Source organism: Etheostoma cragini, chromosome 11 (assembly GCF_013103735.1).
Source record: "Etheostoma cragini isolate CJK2018 chromosome 11, CSU_Ecrag_1.0, whole genome shotgun sequence".
Classification (NCBI taxonomy): domain Eukaryota; kingdom Metazoa; phylum Chordata; class Actinopteri; order Perciformes; family Percidae; genus Etheostoma; species Etheostoma cragini.
Window position 1 is genome coordinate 15,782,534 of NC_048417.1, and position 21,700 is coordinate 15,804,233.

The 21,700-nt window shown below is 39.5% G+C and overlaps 2 protein-coding genes across 5 annotated transcripts in view; both read right to left on the reverse strand.

The window, feature by feature from the left end:
* The window catches only part of slc4a10b (solute carrier family 4 member 10b), a 25,942-nt gene extending 22,488 nt beyond the window's left edge, over nt 1-3,454 (reverse strand). For 2 of the 4 annotated variants that reach the window (XM_034886519.1, XM_034886518.1), the window contains exons 1-2: nt 3,207-3,454; nt 2,285-2,326 (exon numbers count right to left, since the gene is read on the reverse strand). In XM_034886519.1, the coding sequence (XP_034742410.1) occupies nt 2,285-2,326; nt 3,207-3,254 (90 nt within the window). In that variant the 5' untranslated portion in view covers nt 3,255-3,454. Of the gene's footprint in view, nt 1-1,705; nt 1,890-2,284; nt 2,327-3,206 lie in introns of those variants that run through there. The other 2 variants (XM_034886520.1, XM_034886521.1) reach the window with 2 other exon arrangements.
* A 1,771-nt stretch (nt 3,455-5,225) lies between these two features.
* tbr1b (T-box brain transcription factor 1b) lies at nt 5,226-9,508 on the reverse strand. Its single transcript, XM_034886549.1, has 6 exons — nt 8,717-9,508; nt 8,342-8,496; nt 8,061-8,182; nt 7,722-7,880; nt 7,408-7,469; nt 5,226-6,691 (listed from the first exon to the last, which is right to left on the reverse strand). Exons 1-6 carry the CDS (start codon nt 9,406-9,408, stop codon nt 5,848-5,850), a joined length of 2,034 nt encoding a protein of 677 aa, XP_034742440.1. The 5' UTR covers nt 9,409-9,508; the 3' UTR covers nt 5,226-5,847.
* Between the last annotated feature and the right edge of the window lie 12,192 nt (nt 9,509-21,700).

Genomic DNA, 21,700 nt, shown 5'->3' on the forward strand with positions numbered 1-21,700 from the left:
ATGTATGAAGTGCTTTTATGCATGTTAAAACTCAAAACGGGTCCGTCGGGACCCTAACACCATAGGAAGGTTAAGCGTAGCAAAAGTTATGTGTTTTAGGATGGTCCTCAAACCCACAGAGGAATAATTTTCCTCATGGAGGTTGAACGTTTATGATACTTTCCCAGGTGTATTGTAAGAGAGGACAGATGGTGTGATGTGGACGAGAAGTCAATCCTTTCTTCCACTCTGTCTTTTGTTTTAGCGCTATTGTATTCCTATTAGTCTTTTTTGTTTGTTTATTTAATTACATTTTTTTTGCTGGTGAAAGTTTAAGGGGTGCATATGTCGTCTTTTTCCTGTTGCTTTTCATCACAGCCGCACTCATACACTACTCTCAGCGCGGGATTTCCAGTTAACTGCCATACCGCGGTAATAAGTTGCTTCTTCAACGCTGTAAGAAAAAAATCTATACCGTCACAGCCCTAATTCCTATATCTGTAGCTGTCCTGTACAAAAATACTAAATATGTATAGTTTTGTATTGCATTACTGGAATAAGTTTAGTTTTTGATGCCCTTACGAATTACTGTGCAAAAATACAATAAAGTGCCCATTGAAGCATATTGCAGCTTATCTGATTCATTTCTGTGACACATACTGTAGGGTAGCACAATCTATGTAATATATATATATATATATATATATATATATATATATCTCAGTATATAATATAATATAATATAATACAAAATAATACAATATAATATAATATATAAAATAATGTAATATAGAAGGGACCTTGTTGTTGTAATGGAATCTGGGTTTTCTAAATAATTGAATGAATAAAAGATATGTCAAAAGCCAATATTTATACATATTGTAGAGCTACCTGTTAGTGTTTTTCAAGACAATGTGTAAAGAGTGACAATGAGTGTTACTTTTAGAAAACAAAAGTTGTCGATGTTGGTCCTTAGCTATGTTTAAATTGTTTTGGTTACATTAATGCATTTTGGATCTTAGATTAACTGTTTGCTTCGATGTTAACACATAACCATGACAGATCGATCTACTAATTTAGACATGGTGATCAGAACAAGGAGATCAGATAAGGTAAAGTAGGTTTGGAATAAAAACTGGAATCCAATGAAGAGTTTTAGTATAGTGGCCTGTACATGCTTTTTAGACTAATCATCTCTACACCAGCGAAATCATTTCAAAGGGCTGGCAAACCACACGGCTGAAGTGATATCACAGGATGTGGCACATACTTGGATCTGATCCCTACAGATGGCTGTGGCAATTTTTGAACCATCAGTGGCAGCAATGATAGCATTAACTGCACAGGCTTTCATGTGGCACAAAATACACAGTAATCCTTAAATGTTTTTGCTATAGATACCAACATCCTGTTAAAAGACACATTAGTATCAAATTTGTTTTTTTCAGACATCCAATTTAAGTTGTTTTACAGCTTTGAGCCCCCTTTCCGGCAGATTTGTTGTCTGCATCTATCTCCAAGCTGCAAGAGGGATCAGTGGTGGTCAGCAGAAGAAAGTTGTTTTCCACTTTTGTATTTTTGTCAGGATTTTAGGCTCATTTTGGAGATTCAGAGAGAGAGGTCCTTCCTACAAATTGTCCCAAATGTATGTCCTGTAAAACACGCCTTTCCCTTTGTTAACCACATAACAATTTGAATATTTACTTCAAAGAGGTGCATGTCCTACCTGGTATTTGAAGAGCAAAGGAGCCTCCAAGTTTCCAGAATGCATGAGGTCTCCCTCTGTGTCCTCTGTGTCTATGTAATCAGTTGAGGGTGCAACACGGTTTAAAAGCTGAGCTCTGCTGTACAAACTCCTGCTGCCCTGCTTCACACAATGTCCTGACACAGATGCTCTACGGTTATGCCAAAGAACAGTGTTTGTGATTGTGCATCTATTGACAGCCACCAGTCTATCATCATGAGATTACAGCAGTGACATCATCACTGCTGCCCAGCAGCATCTCATCAAAGACAGAGCTTGATTCCCACCATCCCTCCTCTCTTCCCTCTTTATAGCAATGTAAAGTAGAACTATACGTTTGTACGACATGTAGCTTAAAATCAACTTGGTCACTCCAATGAATGTTTCTGCAGCTCCACCTGTGCGTCTGTCTTCTAATTGCACTCTTTAGAAAATCATCTAAGACAATTAAAAAATGGCCTCAATGCGACAAAAAGTGCATTTTCTATGCTTGTTTTTATTTTTATTGTAACTTTTATCCTAATTCTGGTAGAAGCCATGAATCCAGGGAATGTAACTTACCAAACTTCTGCGCCTGACTGATGTGCAAAAGGAAGAATTAACCTGAAAAATAAAAATCATCACTTTTGTAGAAGAGTTCATTCGGCCATTCAAAACACTTTCACATTCAGACATGTGATGCCCCAAATGAGATGAAGATTAATTGAACCCAAAGCCACATGGGTTAAAAAAGTACTACAAGAGCAAAGACGCTCTCAGCCCAAAGCCTGTCAGTCTAAAACCTTCAGCTAAATGGAAAAATCTGTTTTGATGTAAAGAGCATATAAATAATGACAACAAATCTGCAAAGTGATAAGCAGAGACCACTGGGGATTGTGCCCATGTGTATCTGAAAACATCCCCCGAGAAACTTCTTATACATCTATAGGATTTACCACTTCTTCCACTGGTAGTTTGTTGTTGCAGCATCATAAATTTGCTACTGTACATAAACCTTAATCCATGTACTGAAGCATGAAACGACCCAAGGTCACTTCTGCCTGAATTTACAATATTAATCAAATATCTTCCCCAGCAGGGATTTGACATATTTAAAATGATATATAACACAAAGTACTCAGACATCACCGACTGCTGCATGTTTCAATTCAGAAAGTAGGCTAACTTTTACAACATGCCAACACAAAGTCACATTTTTGGCTCACTGACAAATTAGATTGACTATAATGATGCTTTGTTTGTAAGAGAGAGGAGTTCTGCAAGTGAGCTACACCTGCTCAAAGCTCTACAGGTTGCAACTTTTTCACCTGTGGAAACACATTGACTTAAACATTTTGTATCTGAAGAAATTGTTTGATTTTTATCATCAGTCATCTGGCAGTACAGAGCACATAGATTAAGTTTGACAGTCTGGATAAAAAGGCATCGTGAAATATTAATTTACCAGAGTGAATATTTGTCTCAAGAGAATAGGTTTCCTTACCGTTGGCAGCAGCGGTTCTATCTGAGCACCTCGGTCCGTGGTGTCCATCTTCCCCTCTCAGCCGTATCCCCGTGGCAGAGAGAGAAGCCCAGACCTCCGCTTTGTATAATCCGGGCAGGTGTAGCAAGAACTGGGCGACCACACAGTAGTCACGTGTTAACACCAGCGTCGTAGTCAGCAGCTCGGCGGTGATTTGCGCCTCTCTCGCTGTCCACCTCGTTCACAGAACCATGCGCATCTCTGCCAGCTGACGTGGGCGCGTCACTCTTAGCAGACGCTAAAACGAACTTAAAGTCTTAGCAGATGTATATTACTGCTTAATAATACAGTACCCCCCCCCCCCCCCCTGTGGATAGACAGGAAAACTCAGAGCAAAAGCAAAACCAAGCAAATTCTCAGATAAGAAGTGATGAAATTCTCATTGTTTTAGTATTTTGGGATGTTATGTGGAGCAGAAAGAACATGCATTTGATTTACAATAACAGAAACATAAGGCATACTAAAAATTGTTCTCCCCCCCTTCTAGATGATGCGGGTGCCCTCCAACTCTAGACCTCTGAAATGACCCCCACTTGCAAAGGCAGTGGTGACTGTGTTGTTAGCACCCAATGATGAGCAAGACAATGTGGTTAGCAGCTGAGACCATTTATAGCACTGCAGTTCTGAGTCTTTTTAACAGCAGGGATTCCTTTAGCTTATGTAATAATAGTAAAGCATCGCCACGCCATCTGGCTGGGGATCACAAACCATTTGAATCCAGAGGCAAATCACTACAGCCTTTATCTGAGACATACGTAGAGTTATGCTTATCAAAAGAAATGTCTCACAGTTGTTCCTGGGTTTGACTGACCTCCTAAAGGGCTGCATGCTGTTCTAATAAAGTTGGATGATTACAGGATATGCATTCAGATATCGCCATCTACTGTCTGTCCCTGGGAAGGCCTGGCGCTCACTGATGGAGCAGCACACACTGTTAGACTTATTGACAGCTGTGAGCATCGCCTTCCCACCAACATTCCAATTGAGTGCCTATTGGGTTTTCTGTGCATCATTTTTAATTGACTAGATTAACTTCACATCAGTGTTTTAACATTTTTTCAAATGAAGCCAATATAATTGGCAGGGAATGAACAGGGGTGGTCTCATTCAATCCGTAATTATCCAACCAATCAATTCGCAGTTATAGTACTAATACAAAACGAAAGATATTTTATAAACTGTTTCCGGTGAGATTCATCCTAACCCCCGTCTTGTTCTGTTCCTCTTTCACACAAGCAAGACTTTCTTTTGATGTGTCACTTTCTTTGGCTGCTGAACAGAAAACTTGTCAACACACGTAGTTCACAGTTATTTTTTTTTTTTTTTCTGGCTAACTATTAAGTTTTTACCATCTTAGATTGGTAAATGCATTCCAACCAAATGTTTGTTGCAACAATGCTTATTGTTGAGTCAGGGGAATAAAATATCAGTTAGGCTTACTTTCATTAGTGTTACAGCAAACACCACCTGGATGACCGATATTCAAAAAACTAAATACATATTGAAACAGAGTAGCTCCATTCCCATTATCAGTCGCTCACATTTATTTTTGTGCTTTCTTTATTTGAACTTTTCTTTTCTGGCTGTGCAGTTTTTGCCACGCGCAAGTCTCATTAGTAAACGGATCTTTGAATCCACGATTTTTTTTTCACGTATTCCGGACCAATTAGTAGACACACCAAAGGGACGGGTCTCCAATTTTATGAAGAAAAAACAAGATTTTTTTGTTGAGACACGAGATTGTCTCATGTAAGCATTTCATTTTTTTTAATTAGGGCCATTTCTAATTGTGTGTGTGTGTGTGTCTGTGTGTGTCTGTGTGTGTCAGATTAAAAATCATTTTCCTTTGAAATGAGGATGCGTCCATGAAGAATTTCCAAGAAGAAGAATTTACTGTAATATTGTATAAATGCAAATCGTTTTTTAAAGCAGCATGTTAATAATAAAAAACAGGATTAACTTGTCCTGATGATGACATCATTTATTATGTTTCAATCACATTACAGCAGATACAGAGATGTTCACAACAGCATAGCAGAGGCCTACAGGCTATGAAAAATAACGGGCTGAAATAAAAAATTAAAATTAAAGTCTACATTACCAACATTTACCACTTCTGTGCCACAGCTATCATAGCAGTTGTCGGCATAAACTGTTGGAAGCCTACAGCTTTGATGAAGTACAAAATACATTTTTTTTTCACTGACAGGGATTAATATGCCAGCATATGCTACACAAGAACATTTTATTTACAAGATTCTCGATATCTTTCTCTACTAACAGTTTAGGCTACTCAACAGAAGAGCTTTTTAAAACACTAGGCTATTTATGAATCCGATTTAATCTATTCTGTGTACATCCAATCACTATCACCAAATGTTCAATATTATGTACATTATATTCACAATTACAGTGTTTTATGGAAACAAGGCGCCGGAGCCATGGAGGAATTTACACTTTGGCCATTAACTGTGAAGAAGTCCTTTTCATCTTTATTAATTTGTATAGATAGATAGATAGATAGATAGATAGATAGATAGATAGATAGATAGATAGATAGATAGATAGATAGATAGATAGATAGATTCACGTTTTGTTTTTTTTAACTGTGAGGATAGAAACTGTAATAACCAATGTCCTTTGTGCAGTTTTTCTCACACTCCCTCGGTGCCAGCAGCTCAGATTTTAACGGGGACACTGTCTCTGAAACCGGCGTGGCAGAAGGTGAGATTCTTCTCCTTTTGGCCTGTTCAAAGATACCAGAGTCGCTCGAATCAATGGATTTAATGGAGGACGGCGTCTCTATCCAGCTGGACTCAGATGTCATGTCTTTGGGTTTGGTCTCCTCCGAGCCGCCGATCGGTGACCTCTCTGTCGGGATGGAGTCTCCCTCCTCAGCCAGGTAGTTGGTGCCCGCTCTGCCCCCGATAGAGTTAGCAGGCCAGCAGGAAAATACCGAGCTGGATTTGCTGTTTACGCCACAGTATTGTGGCGGTGTGCGTCCTCCCCAGCCTGACGGGTCGGCGTAATAGCCAAGAGCCCGGTTGGAGCAGCCTGCAGTCGGCAGGGGAAGAGCCTTCACTCCGGCCGCTGCGTAGGACAGCAAGGTGGCCGCGTTACCGGCGAAATCAGCGGCGTCGTATGCCGAGGCAGCAAAGTCCAGTCGGTTGTTGGCAGGGGTGACAAACCATCGCTGCGGGGGGGTGGCAACAGTGGGCTCGTCGGTTTGCTGCGGGGACAGCAAGCTGTTGCCGAGTGGGACGCTGCGCTCCGTGCCAGGACCAGTCCCCACGCCAGGGTGAAAGCGAGATTTGGCATAAGTGCTGACAAATTGGTCCTGCAGGAAAGAGCTAGGCATGGCATATCTCGCACCCGGCACGATCTGTGAACGCGGAGAGTCACCCGGTGATGGAGTTAGGCGGTCGATGTCGCAGCCTGTGTAGACACTGAAAAGATGGAGAGAAAAACATTGAAACAATTCAGTGACTACACTGTGCGCTAAGAAGATCAATCGACAGTTCGCCAATACTTTATTTAGCCTTCTCACATGTCATGGGCTATATGTCAAAAGTATTTTCTAAAGAGAATTACATGATTTCTAAACATCAAGGCTATGGCATCGTATCTAATCTTTGGCCTGTTGTTTTACGCAAAGATCGGCTTCATGCAATTTTTCATTACCAAAAAGTTATTGCTTTGTTCAGTTGTTTTACATCTGAATTTTATGGGTCAATATTACAATCGCTATGCACTTATTTTAAGAGCACGACAAGCCGAACTCACATGAACGAGGAATGTTGTCATCAATAGACAATAACAGAACAATTTAAACCATAATTTGTGATAGGCCTATTCATGTTACTCTGAAAAAAAAATATATTTGTCTTCGCTTCAGATGTAGTCAATTCAAAAGTACAAAACACTTCTTTTTTTTATTCGATTCTTTTTTTTTAATGTCATGAGCCCCATTCAATTTGGATATCAATTGACAAAATATTCAGAAATGCTTTTAAGCTTTTAAATGAGAAGTGACCTGATTTTTGATTAAGAGTTGCATGGATGTATATTACATCAGCCTAGTAGAACAGAGGAAACACTCAAAAGCTTACAATCGAATGAATGTCGAAAAATTAAAAACTAAAAAAACTAAAATAAATCTTACGTGTCATAGTTGTCCCGAAATCCTTTAGCAAACGGATTGTGGTCGATTTTTAGTTGCGTAATCTGTGGGAAAAGAACGCACTGATTAGAAAACCCGCGTGAGTTTGGAGATCAGCGGACTGGAGCGTCACTCACAGTCATTTTCTTGATTCATATTAAAATCAAATACAAAATACAAAACAAACAAGTAAAAGAACTATTGTTTGAACATATGTAACATTGTGCATTTTTTTAATATTCTTTTGTTTAAGTAGATAATTGACTTTTTTTTGGGTCGACATTTGTGGCGCTTTGTGACACATGAAGTGGTCGTACATCGGTATTCTGGTAAGCTGTGACGGCGATGAATTGCGTTTCTGTGAAGGTGAAAGTCTGGACTCTTCCTGGTTGGCTGGTGTCCTCTGTCCCATCCTCGTTTACTTCCACCACATGGAGCCTGGGCTGGTACTTGTGGAGAGACTGGAGAACCACCATCTGGAGATTTAATTAAAGACGCACGTCAAAAACTCAGCTTCAAACTTTGGTTAGATGATTAAAGCAGAACAGATGCAAACTCATAATGAAGTTACTGCATTTTTTCAACTGTTATTACAAAGGCCTAAATAATCCAAAAATATATTTGTAATTGAAGCATTGGATGTGATGTTGCATTACCTGCCCCGTGTTGTTGGAGGCACCTTTGTTGTTTGTAAGCTTTAGCTTTCCAAATGATATTTCTTGACGCATCCAGTGCGCTCCGGTATTTGGTGAATCCGGGTGCATGTAAACCCTGTTTCCTGAAAAATACAGAGTTAAGATACATGGTTTGGGGTTTATTATCAAAAAGAATGCACACATTTTAAAATAGGAACGTTTAACCAATAATCAACCATAAAAACAGGTTTTACTGTGGAATTAAAAATGTTAATTGTGCGATAGGAAGAAATTAATTATACCTATTACATTTGTGTCTGCCTTTCCACATGGCACCCACTTGCCTCCTTGAAATCGCCAGTGATTTGGATCAGCAAGTATTACATCTACAAATATATTGTAGTGAGCAGTTGGGTCAAGGCCAGAAATGTTGAAGCTTAAAAATGGGAACATTCGTCTGTAGAAAATAAAGGAAGACAGATTTAGAAAACGCCTCTCACAACGAAAAAAGGCACACAAATCAAGATAGATTTTCTTTTTCCTTGATTCCGTTATGCTTTTAATTTGGGGACACATGCACATACATTTAACATTTTGGAAATAAAAGTTTGACAGTGATGTAGCCAAAACATTTTGCAGGTGTGTAACAGATGAGCCAAACAAATTTACGCATTTACCGTCCTTGCTTTGTGATGATCATCTCTGTTTGGTGTCTGTGAAACTTCAGCCACAGGGCCCTGTTGCACAGATACACCTGCGCTTTCCCCGGAACGAGTCCTGCTTGCGCCGTGGAGAACTGGTAAAAAGCCCCTCCGTTGTACGTGTGTCCATACTGTTGCGCGTAAGGGTAGCCTGCTGCCGGGTAGCCTTGAGGAGAAGTGTTGGTCAGAAGGCTGTTGTAAGCTCCATTAGTTATGACCGGATGATGGGCCATGTAACGGCTGGGACTTCCAATAGAAAAAGCCGGGTGCGTTGGTCCATGCTGGGTCGGGTAAGGAAACATGGCACTGGTCGCTGCTGAGACTGATTGTGGCTGGGTAGATGGAGAAAAGATGCACCTTTCTCCTGCAGATCCATCGAAATTATGACGGATGTCAGAGACTCCGTGAAGACCAGGAGAGAGTTTGCCCCTCTGGACGTCCCCTGATGCGTCCTTGGAGTCGGGAAAATTGTCTGCCTCTGACTGATTCGTCATCTCCCTAGAGTTTTTTTTCAGAGGTGAACTTCTCTCTAGGTTATCACTTGCAGATATAATAGGATGGTCCTGCAATGAAAGCTCTGATCCATCGGAGCTCGAAAAGCCACTGCCCACATTCATAAATTTCTTGGAGAGATCACTCGCTTGCGAGATGCAATTCTCGACTTGCATGGCTCAATACGAAGCCACTATCAACTCAAACTATGTCACAAGCTTTTGCACGCGCCTTCCCTAATCTAACACGATGAAAACGCCTTGCTGTGACTTGTGCTACCGAAGGCAGCAAATTAGCCAATTGACACCATCCTGCAATCAGGAAAGATTTTCTTTCCATCACTTTCCCTGCTTTGCTAATGAAACAAGTATTGTCATTGGTTAACTCAAGGCTGTAATTTAATTAGACAGCTCTTAATTAGGACAATCTGGAGCGCTGTGAGCAAAGCGATTTGTTTGATTTGGGCCTATATTTGATTAAAATATATGAATCCGACTATTTCTGTTATTGTATATGAATGCGAATAATAATAAATATAAAGCATAACGGTTATAGATAGTTTTCTACTGTCAGTTGGAACGTCAGCTGCGTTATTTACCTATTTATCCGCGTTATTTACCTATTTATGCACCATGAGTGCCAAAGTATGTTTACCGAAGAACCCAAGATATATTATTAACACACCAAAAATGACAGTCCATGACAGGCAGTGCATCTGATGCCTTAAAATGTTTGTGGTATAGCGTGAAATCATGGCGTCCCACTGAAGATGTGTTTATGAGTCCCAGTGCTGATAAATATTTGATGCCCTAAAGTTATGAACCAGTGGACTGATAACAGGGCTGCTGTGGAAAATACACAACATCTCACAGAAAGTAAAGGCAGATCTTGAACATGTTAGACTTATTTTTGATATCATTTAATCAAAATCCTTCTTTTTGTCTATTAGAGAAGTTATAATAAGATTAAGAGTCCATTAAATTATATTAAGTCTGATTTCTTTATGGGATCTGCTTATAAAGCATTTTCCACAAATATGATGTGATATTCAAATAAAAATCCTATTTGGTGTCAGCAGGATGCAGGTCTGATGAGCTGAGATCATTGGTTTGAAGTTATGTTTAAGTAGACCTACATCAAATTAAAATAGAAATAAAACTTCAGCCATCAGACCTTTTATCTTAATACTAGCCTCCCTGAAGTCCTCACTGCAGTGTGATGAAACGTTGTCAGGATGTTGATGATGCTGTCAGAAGACGAAATAAAATATTAGAACGGCTACAAGTTAAAATCCCAGACTATAAACACCTTCCTCCGTAACTTAGTAACAAGGTTATTATCACGTTAACACAAACTGCTTTTCAAGGAGAGTGCTTTGTCTTTTCTGTGGTTGAAATGCCTTTTTAAATTGTACTGATTATATATTTTGGTTCACCTGAACAATTACGTAACTCATTGCAAGCTTGTGAAGCACACTGTGTCACAAAGGTGTCCATACAACATTATGGTCAGTTTATGAAGATTTTTTCAATTTCATTATATTAAAATTAGTTTCTTTCTGTCCTCCTCAGTTGTGTGAATGGGGGTGGAGAAAATAGTAGATTACAAACACTTTTCAATGCGAAGCAATGCAGTACAATATTACAGACTACGGTGTCAAAAACTGATAATTTCCACTTCACTGAATAACCTATGGTTTAGTTCTCCTGCAGTGTCTTTAAGTTGAGGGTATGTGCCACGCAATCTGAACCAGATAAGGTTAAGAGAATACCAATCAAGGCCTATTTCACTGGTACATCCACACGTTTGTATCTCTAAGGAGCAGCCATGAATCTCTGAAGCTAACAAGAGGGGTCATTACAGTATAGCGCTATTGGGTCCAGCAATCTATTCCTGTGAAACATGCAAGCACAGGCTTGTCTGTGCCCAAGCAATAGGGCCACTCTCTCTGCTCTCCTCATTACAGGATTATGGTTAACTTCCACCACTGATTTTTAATAAGTGGGGCTTGTTTTCTCCCCCTGAACAAACCAATTGTTGAATCACCCGTGCAGCAACTCAGTTTGTTTCCCCAGGTGATCTGGTGCGTATTTATCAGACTAAGTCCTTTCTTTCTATTGGCTTAGCCAGCTAGTGGACATAACCAAAATGGTGGAGGGGGGGTGAGGCTGTGGCCCACCTTGCCCCTCTGGGAGATAGCTAGATCAGATTAGGATCTCCTGCCTGGTACCAACCCGCAATTGCCCAGCTGGGTTTAATACACTGAGTCTCTATGAAGAGTATTTTTGCCATTCATTCTCCAAAATCAAAAGACTTTAACTTTCATTCTAGTGAGTGCATGTATACATCTCCAATTTGTCAATGCAAGCACATAGACACTAAACTCAAGTGCAACAAACCTATTTGAAATATCTCCATTAGAAATATCTAATATTATTTTTTAAATAATAATAACAATAAAAACATTTTTCATTAAAACTAGTTCTGGTTAACAATGTTCAGTTGAGCATAAAACAATGTGCTTGTTCTTTTTTTCGAGCCACTGTATCACCATTTATTATTGTTGTGCCAAAGGAACCTGCTTGCCACCTGGGTCTAATCTAATCAATGTGAATGACAAGGAGAGAAAAAGCCTGAAAGTGAGCACCGGCTTAGGGACTTTACCTAATGCCCAGCTCTGTCACTTCAATGATATGATCACAGCACACAAAATGACAACAAAATTATAGCCAGCAAGGATATGGGGACATAGTGTGCTACTCCAGTCAGGTGAAATTGCTTTTTCCGACTATGAAATGGCTTGTCTCTTGTCGGATGGGTAAACATTTCCTTGTCAGGCCAGTAATAAGGAATGAGGCACACTGGGCCGAACTAAGAGGATAGAGCCAAGGTTATTTGGGATTCATGACAGGTAGTGGCTTATATTACAGCGGCACTAAAAATTTCATGGGAATGCATTTAAGATGGCCTTTTAGTTATTTATATGTTGTTTGCCAGACGTCACATTGCAATTTCCATCAATAAATCAAAGTGATGTATTTCTTCCTTTCTTCGTGGCTCTTTGATTTAAAAAAACAAAATAAAAACATATTTACCTTAAGTCGTTAATTAACTAGCTTCGTTAATCATGATCAAGTGTGCTGGTTCTTTGTGCTTTGCTAACATAACTATTCCCCCCTGTGGTTTCCTGCCATCAGTGATCTGCTCTGTCAGAGGGAATCAGGGTGCTCTCTGACAGGGAGGACAGCTGGAGGCCTGCTAAGGGGCGGAGTGGACAGTTGTGGCTTTTAAACCCTTATTAGCCGTCCTCCCTGGACGCACCAAGACACGCGTCTACGCAGAAGTGCACTCCTACACCTGCTCATTATTGATGGTCTAACCCAAACATGGTTCTTTACCACAAAGCTCAAATTAACCTCAGGACAGGTGATTGTGATGTTCAATGGAAATGCAAGTGACATGGCACATGTGCTAATACCATACCTGCCTGCACTCCAGAGATCATTCACCCAAAAACAAATATTTATACATGTGCTTCTTTATCTGGAGTTGAGAACAATAAAAGAAAACCAATACTATTTTCTTAAAAAGGTCAACAATTTATCTCTCTATTCCTGCAACCACTAATGACATCCTCCAAATCACTTTCATATCAGGTAAACAGAGTCACATGCAATTTAGCTTCTATCACAGTTTGCAGACATTTAAATGACTGAATATAGATTTTTGAATGTGAACCCAGTTCATTCACGGGTATTAGGATGTCACCATGTACCACTCAAATTTGATGTATTACATAATTTGTATTATTGTTCAATACTCAGTTGTAAATGAAAGATCATCAATATGCCATTCAATATTCCTGTGCAATCTCCTGTGTTTATCTCTTGAATAAGGCTGAGGGTAAAGCAGATGTCGTTAGTTATTTTTATTTTCCGTCTTGCTATCCCTGTCAGTTGTTTCTACATCACAGGACAGTGACAGTGTGGTAATTAACACACTCCTATGGAAATAATAGTATGCTTCTATGTTAGAATGTACTAAGCCCTCACATTTTAAAAAAAAGAAAAAGAAATAGACTAACGTTAATACAGATGACATATGTAAAAAAATGAATTCATAATTTAAATGTGTGAGTTTTGTCTCGTACCAATTCTGTAGCAAAGTAACACTTATGAAATATTGTAACCTTCTGGGTACTACACACCCTCAGAGAGTAATGCCTACAACTGCCTCATGCGCACTGATTGTATTGTATTATTTGGCTTGACATATGGTGAGGATATAATGTCAAGAATAACAAAGTTATTTGTTATTCTTAAGGGCTAATGTCCTTACCATAACTACTTTTATCACCTGCAACTGACCCGTTATCAACTGTTTGGCTAGTTGCTAGTCTCTTTAAATTTTAAAAAGGCTGTGTGACCCGGGGAGTGCAGTTGGGGTTTGTGACCATTTTGTTATTTCTGCTGCCATGCACTGTCAGACATCTGCAAGTGAAGAACATGGCCACTGTCCCCAGTAAGCCCATGGCATAAAAAATTCAGACTAACTCCACTTTTTCAGCAATTTCTGATGAAAAGCACACAGAAATGAAACTGACTTATGCCAAATGAATATCATTGAATTGCTGTGATTGCGAGGCTGATGTTTGTTACTTTGAAATTATTTATAAAAAACATCAGTTCCATTTTAAGAGTAGCCATGCCATGAAGTGTGCACTTACTCACTACTCACTTAGCACTATCAGCCTAAAGCTGAACAATAGAAAACAGAAGGCTCCAATCCAGTAACTGAACCTTTGCCTTTTTTGATGCGATGCCTGCATTTCTAAGACATGATGAGAATAAATACGGTACTAATTATGCAGTAACAGCTGTGTCTACCAGCTTATTGTACAATCGATAGCTAGGTTGACATGATTATGAATGTGTGATCTACACACAACAACTTAGAAACCTGTTACCTGGTTAATCAACGTCCAAAAATTTGATAACTAAATATCTTTAATTATATCTATGATTAACTAGTGATTGACCTACAACAGAAATTCAAATAAAACAGGAATGCTGCAAAGATCCCTCGAAAGAACACAACATTCTCTGTTTAAAGAAAAAATATTTTGGGGGAGTATAGGAGCAAACAGGCGACTGTCGTGTTACAAGAATAATCTTCATTAAAATCACAGGCAACAACACCAGGCCAACACACAGCTCATTGGGAATGCAGTGTGAAAGAGAGAGGCCCACAGATTATCACTCTACGTAACTCATGTTTAATTTATCCAGGAGCAATATTGTCAAGAGCCTTACCATTCCAAAGAACTGCAGGCTGATAAAAGCTGAAATACGACTTAGGGAAGCCCAAAAATAACACAGGCTTTGAGAAAAAATGTCACAAAACGGAAAGAACACACTTGAGAGTGGAGGCATCTTCGATATGTTTAGCACAGCTTCACAGCAGTGTAATATAGCTGCTTTAAGATTGTTAATATTTCAAAGGATGACTTTAAAATGGACTGGACGATAAAGTGTTTACACAACAACCAGACATGATACACGGTGCTTGACCTTTGCTCTGATTTGGGACTGCAAACATGCACCTTCACAACAGACATCGCAGAATGCTAGCAGTACGAGCGGAAAAGCAACATAGTCTTACATTTGACTATAAGAAGTAACCTTAAACCAATTTCTGTGCACTCTATGGTGTGCTTTTTTCCCTCCTCCTCCTCATCCTCCTCCTCCTCATCCTCCTCCACCCCATGGCTGAGTGAAATGGAATTGCCTCTCACATTCAAAGACAGCTCTCGGAAGGTGATAATAGAGCTACTCCCTGCTGTCTGCAGGCAGGAAATAGGAAAGTGGCATATGGGGCCAGGAATCAAATAGAGAGGAAATGTGACCAGGCAAGGGAAGGAACTAAAAGAAAGGTTAATGATCAGTTCTGAATTCTACAGGGATGAGAACCATGTTCCAAGTTGAGAGGAAAAATAAATGTGACATGATTTGTGTCTCCATCGCTCACATCTAGGCTGTCACAAACAAACACCATTATTTTTCTACTCACAAACTTTACCAATTGGTATTATATGTAGTGATCCCTTTGCTTTTTTTTGCTAATATGAATGTTTAAACCATACAGCTGCACACATGCTACAGAGCATTTCAGAAATGGCATAGAGAAAAGAATCTCACACAGTGCCACCATTTCACACTGATTAGAAAGATGAGAACTACAGACAGTACCATATAATCAAGAAAGAATCCATGTGCGCAGCCTCTCCATATGCTCCCGATGTGTGTGAACTGGCTGGAGTCCTACTGTTGCCCTTATAGCAGCCTGACATGCTCTCAGGCCTACAGCATCTCCGAGAGCCTTTAGGAAATGATCCACTCCTTAAATGACCAGGAAACAAACCCGCTACACTGGGACTAAATTAATTATTGGACACTGATTTGTGTAATAGGAAAGAAGAAAAAAAGGAGAGGATAAATCATAGAATGACCAAAAACATTTGCAGCAAATGTGAGTGAAAACATGAAAATGAGTGCTGTGGGTGTGTAATCATTAGGGGCAATGTAGGCTACATTAGCAAGGAGTAAATTTGCTTTCAAATTTTCACCCTGTTACCACACCTTGCTTGAAAGTCTTTGTGCCCTTTCACAGCAAAGCTGGATTCCCAACCTTAACTATCAGTTATCTGCGGTGAAGAAGGAATCAATTTTGAAGCAATTTACACTCGGTTTGAGCTTCTACTGAGCTTCTACTGATGACAATCATTGTAACTTGTCTTTTTAATTATCTGAGGAAGTGGGTGACACCAAGGAAAGATGAAGATGAAATCTGACTGAAGCTGTGGGCTCAACTGAATGAACTGTAAACACACAATCACATGTAGCATGTAGAATCATGAAGACATATCCAGATAATTAGATATAGAGATTATTGCCACGTCTTAAGATGTACAGAACACATCAAATATCTGGATTCAAATATCTTGCTGGGACAGACTATTGTATTAACAGCTGGACATTAGAGACAGAGCAGCATCACACAGCCCAGCTTTTTCCAGATCTGACAGCTAGATCATTTGAAGCTGACAAGATAACACTTAAATGCAAAGGTGACATGACAGTGTCTTCAGAGCCAGATGGATCGATACCCATCTTGGCTCATCAGGATCTGAGCAGTGGTTCTGCAGCCATGTTATTTTTATGTGTTTATTTTTACTCTGAAGTTCTGAATATGAGCCATAACCATCTAACACAATATCTGGTGAGTTATCAATGAGCAGATTTCTTTTCTTATGTTACAACTGAAATATTGATACATTCAATTTAACATAACAGCCCAGGAGTCCGGAGGAGACTCAAAACCTTTTACTGATTTCTTAAATTTTTAGAAAACATTTAATAGCGCTATAGTTTCACTTAAGCTGCAATTTGAGCTCTTCAAATGATAGAGTAGCAACATCACAGGCGTAAAACAAATGGCCATCCAGGTGACTGAAATGCTCAGTGTGAGTTTTGATTAAATTCTAAAGTAATTGGAGGCCATACTTATGAAACTATCAATGTCAACTCATAGTTGCAGTGAAAAGGCGCTCGAAGAAGCCCACTTTTCCAAAACGTCCCCCAAGTGAGACGGCCAAGAAGACCCGTAGATCAGTTCAAAAAACTCGGCAAGTTGCCTTGGTGACCATCCAGGCTGCACCGACTGGCACACTATCTCTATGTCCCCCCCCACCCCGCCATCTCCCAACTACATCTATACACTTAAATAAAAATCTAATTCTATCTTTCAAATATTCAACAGTCCCTTTTCCCTGGGAGGAGAGGTAAGGAGTATTGTTGAATAATGCAGCCAGACGGGGATCTCCCAGAGCTGGTCTCCACAGGCATCACTGAGCAGGTCTGATCCCACTTGAGTAGCATCTATCATGGTGACATCATCATTCACACAAGGAGAGATGATAAGACAGTAGTACACTACTCTACTACTTGAGCCAACTCTAAAGCAGGCAGTGGTGTTACTCATTTAAACCAATCTAGTGGCCATCTGTTGATGCTAAAATCATGGTCTGACTGCCATTTCTAAATCAAACACCATCAGTATGCCTTCACTGCCTTTAATTGAACGTGACCATGTTTTCGAGAAGAAAAAAAAAACGTTTGCTTGTGAGACACGCATATTCTCTTTTTTACCTTGTGTGATTCTGGTGGGTGTGTAAACGTAACAAACCACAGGGACAAGCTGCTAAAGAAGAAGAAAACAACATCAAGAGTACATGCAGCAGCAGCAGGTCTCTAGCTCACAGATTAGGGCACTGGGAGCACTTTGCAGGTTGTTGTCACAGGTATGACGAGGGAGAATTGCGCTTGCTATCCCCAGGTTACAAAAGGTGTGAACAAAATCTGCAGCCAATTTGTTTTGTGCGGAATTAGAAAGGAAAAAACATTGCAGGAGCATGCTTTGGTTTGTGTCTGCTTTCCTTTTTAATATACTTACTTTTCTTTCCTCCTGTTTTATAAGTGCCTTAACTATCTTTGACTGATTGTAACAAATGTGCTTGGAGGTATATGTGAACACATATGTTCCGGTTCAAATGGTTATTCTAACTGGGCCGCAAGTGACATCAAATCAACAACTAAACACCAGACACGGCATCAAAAAGAAAGCCGTCCAATCCACAAAGCTCAATCGAATCACAAGGACAAAGAGAGAGTGTGAGCATTGGCACAGGAATAACTGATCTGGGGGGAATTGGCAAGACCAACAGCAAGCAAGTGTATTACATATGGCGTGCCATTTTCACAGCTACCACAAAGAGAACACAAAAAGTGTTATATCTCACTATCTAAGAATAATAAACAACCACCCAGATACGCTGATTCTGTTTAATACTGTAACAAAGACTGGAGGTAAATGGAGTTTGTGGAAGACTTTTCGGTTCATATCTATGGGCTTAAGAATACAGCGAGATAATAAGTTGTGTACTCTGGTAAATTAAGCCATCCTCCCACTAATTCTATGAGGTGTCAGTCGGGAAACTGGCCTGCCAGGATGACTTTCAGCTCTAATCAAGCCAGATGGTTTCTTAACGCTGAATAAATGAATTGATATGTATGGAGCATCACTCACAAGGTTCATTTTTGTTTCCTCATGACACAAAAGTGGTCAGTGTGAGAATACAAGAGCTATGATCTGCTAACCCAGTACATTGTAAATCTCTTCAGTCCTACTGCTATGAATATGACTAACATCTTCACAGTGTTTGTATCTGTTATGATGACAAAGTGGTAGGACAAGGCCTTTGTCGTCACAACTGTACAAAGCTCACACCTCAAGTGTTAACTTCTTTGTCGTAACCCACTACACTACACTTTTATCATTAGATGGATCATTGCACTTTCCATGTGGTGTGAACTGCTATCAATTATGCAGCCATCTTTCAATTATTGTATATTCTTAAAGTACTTGCTAATGAATTGTGAAACTACTGTGTTATGGTGTGATTGTACTGGGCAATAACCAGCTACTGTACACTTTGCCAGCTTTTCAATTAGATCCGGGTGGCGGTTTTTCAGTCATTAAGCACATTTGGTGTAAGGAGGTCCACCTTACACTTAGCCAAAGGTGTTTCTGCAGTTGCTGTTAGCCAGCAGCATCTCAGCCCCAATGCAAAGCCACTGCTGCATGTAGGACTCCGAGGACAACACACAAGTACCCACTGTGATTTTCACTGGGGATTTTGATGTTCACACCTGTACTAGGTGTTGTTTGGGAGTCTGATAAGCATGTGTGAAACTAGAGGGGCGACTAGAATGGGGAACCTTATTTGGAGGGACAGATCTTTTCAGATACATCTATTGAGGACAGCCTGTTGTTTTGTATTTTCATGTCTAACAATAAGAAGGGACAAAGCCAATCAAGTGCGGTGTATCTACCAGCCATGTGTCTAATTGAAGCTTCACATGGCCATATGGACATGTGCGAAAAATAGAATGTCCAATAACTACATAAGGATTCAAGCAGCACGTGGAAAAATAAAATATTTCCAGCATCATTGCCAATCAGTGACTACACAGCTCATGAAGGGAGGATTTATCTCAAAGCCATTGCAACAACTCATGTGAAATTCTATGAGAGAAAATGTACCAAGCAGTGTATAAGGCAAAAATAATTTCCAGTATGTGGAGAATTCATAGACCTCATCATTACAGGATCAGACGCTGAAAAACAAAATGCATGAGAGCTTCTCTTCCTCTCTCTACACTGGTGATGTTCAGAGGCAGCCTGTTATTGGAGGTGTTAATTAGCAAATTCAGTACAAGTCAAGAGCGTGTTCCCTGTCGTTCCCGCTCCCAGCAAGGCTAGGTCATTAAACCGAGAATGGATTCTTTCATGCTGCCTTAACCCTTGAATTGCAAGCTACCATTCCACAAACATCGCCATGCTCTATCCCACCCCCATGTGTCAAGAAGAAAAAACAACACTGTTTTAACAGCGACAAAAAGATAACAGGAGAATGACATCTTGAGGGCCAGACTATTAGTCATACAGTTATTTCAAATTGGCAGTCAAGTGTCTTCGAAAAAAGTTTAGAAGTTTACAAATGTCCAACACTCCCTCCCTCGACAAGTAAAAAATATACATAAAAGTAGTCTTTGAACAATGAGATCTTCACAACAATGGCATCGTCTTCACTGATCAGCGCTTTTGTGTTCTGTGTATTGAACGAGCCTCCCATCCGCCTGAAATGTGAGCCTCCTTCGGGGTTCTGGGTGCGATCTCACCACTGCCTCTGTCATCACTTGCTGTGACTGCCAAATCTCTGCTCCAGAAAACCAGGGCTCTCAGACCAGCACTGAAACAAACACAATGGAGAGGGGAGGCTGTTCTGAGACTTTGCACAGGCAGTGATGGCTTCAACACATTTAATCGAACACAAAGTCAGCTCCACCACTGGTGCACAGAGAGCACGAGGAGCCCAACGCATGGGAAGACAACTGTGAGGTGATACTCTCAGCTCGCAACGCCATGAGAGTTGGCAGTCTCTCATGCCAACGGTGACCAGTGCACAAACAGTTGAATATGCTTCCCTCCAAAGTTGTTAATTATCTAAATGACATTGATGTGAAGAGGGCATTCTAGTCAGGTGACCTTAATCCACTTGCTATCTCTCTGTTTTGTTTTACAATTTGATTAAACCCTTTAACAAGCTTCTTTTTTCCCCCCATTTGTGTTAGATCTTTTTGGCAATGGCACGATCTGAAAACCATTGTTTCAATATTTTGAAGAGTAATTGTTGAAAATAATGACTTAACTGGAATTGTGCCTCATGTGTCTATTGTCTGCAATTATAATCCTGTTACTGGCCAATCAAGATCTATTTATTTCCTAGAGTTGAGATATTCAAAATATTATTGTTGTTTAGCTATTTTATTTTCAGCACTAATTGCATGATAGCTTTTAGTGTCAGGAACCAATAACAGATGTGATGTCTATAATGCAGGTGCTATTGAAGGTCATTGTAAGGGAAAACTGTGTGTATATTGTACACAGTTTTACTAGGTGTAGAGAGCAAAACCGGAAGAAAGAATCTTCTACTAACAAAAAAAAGCATTTAAAGGAAATATACATGACTTTAAGGATATTTAATTCCAGTACAAGTTTGGGTTTAAAAAATGGGAAAATAAAAATTATCACTATTTTGCCAACTCCAAAATATAGACCTGCTATACATCTGTGTCTACAACCATTTAAGAGGAAAACAAACCTTCAACACAAGCATCAGAAACAATAGTAGTTGTTGCCCAGTGTAAGTCAAAAGGGTTGTCAATCGGTTTGGTTGTCCTAACAGGTTCCAGGGTTTGATTTTTGGGACTACCGTTTTGTGCACAAGTGGAATATGAATAGCACGTAGAACGTAATAGTGCATTTTTTAATCAACACTGGATTTTTCAACTTCACCAAGTGATAAAAATAATGTTTTTGACTGTCATTAAAATGGGTTATTGTTTCACAGAATGAGTGTACATTTTCACTGCAGAAAACACAGCTGCTGCATCATCCAATTTAAACATTTATTGTAGCAGCCCCACTTCTAGCCATACATTATATACAGCTGAATGTAACTAATATGTATGTAACTAATATGTATGTAACTAATATGTATGTAACTAATATGTATGTAACTAATATGTATGTAACTAATATGTATGTAACTAAGCGACACCGTAAGAAATGTGCTGCATGCATGCAAACTAGCTTTGGTATATAATTATTGGTACATTGTTATATTAGTATATCATTTCATGAAATAATAATGCTGAATCTGAACAGAATAAGTGAAGATCTGCAGTTTTGACAATAAAGTATGTATTTTTTTTGAATGTATTTAAAACAAAAAGTAAATCCCTAAAATTGTTAATTTCTTTCTCCTTTTTATCCTTTCTTTCTCCT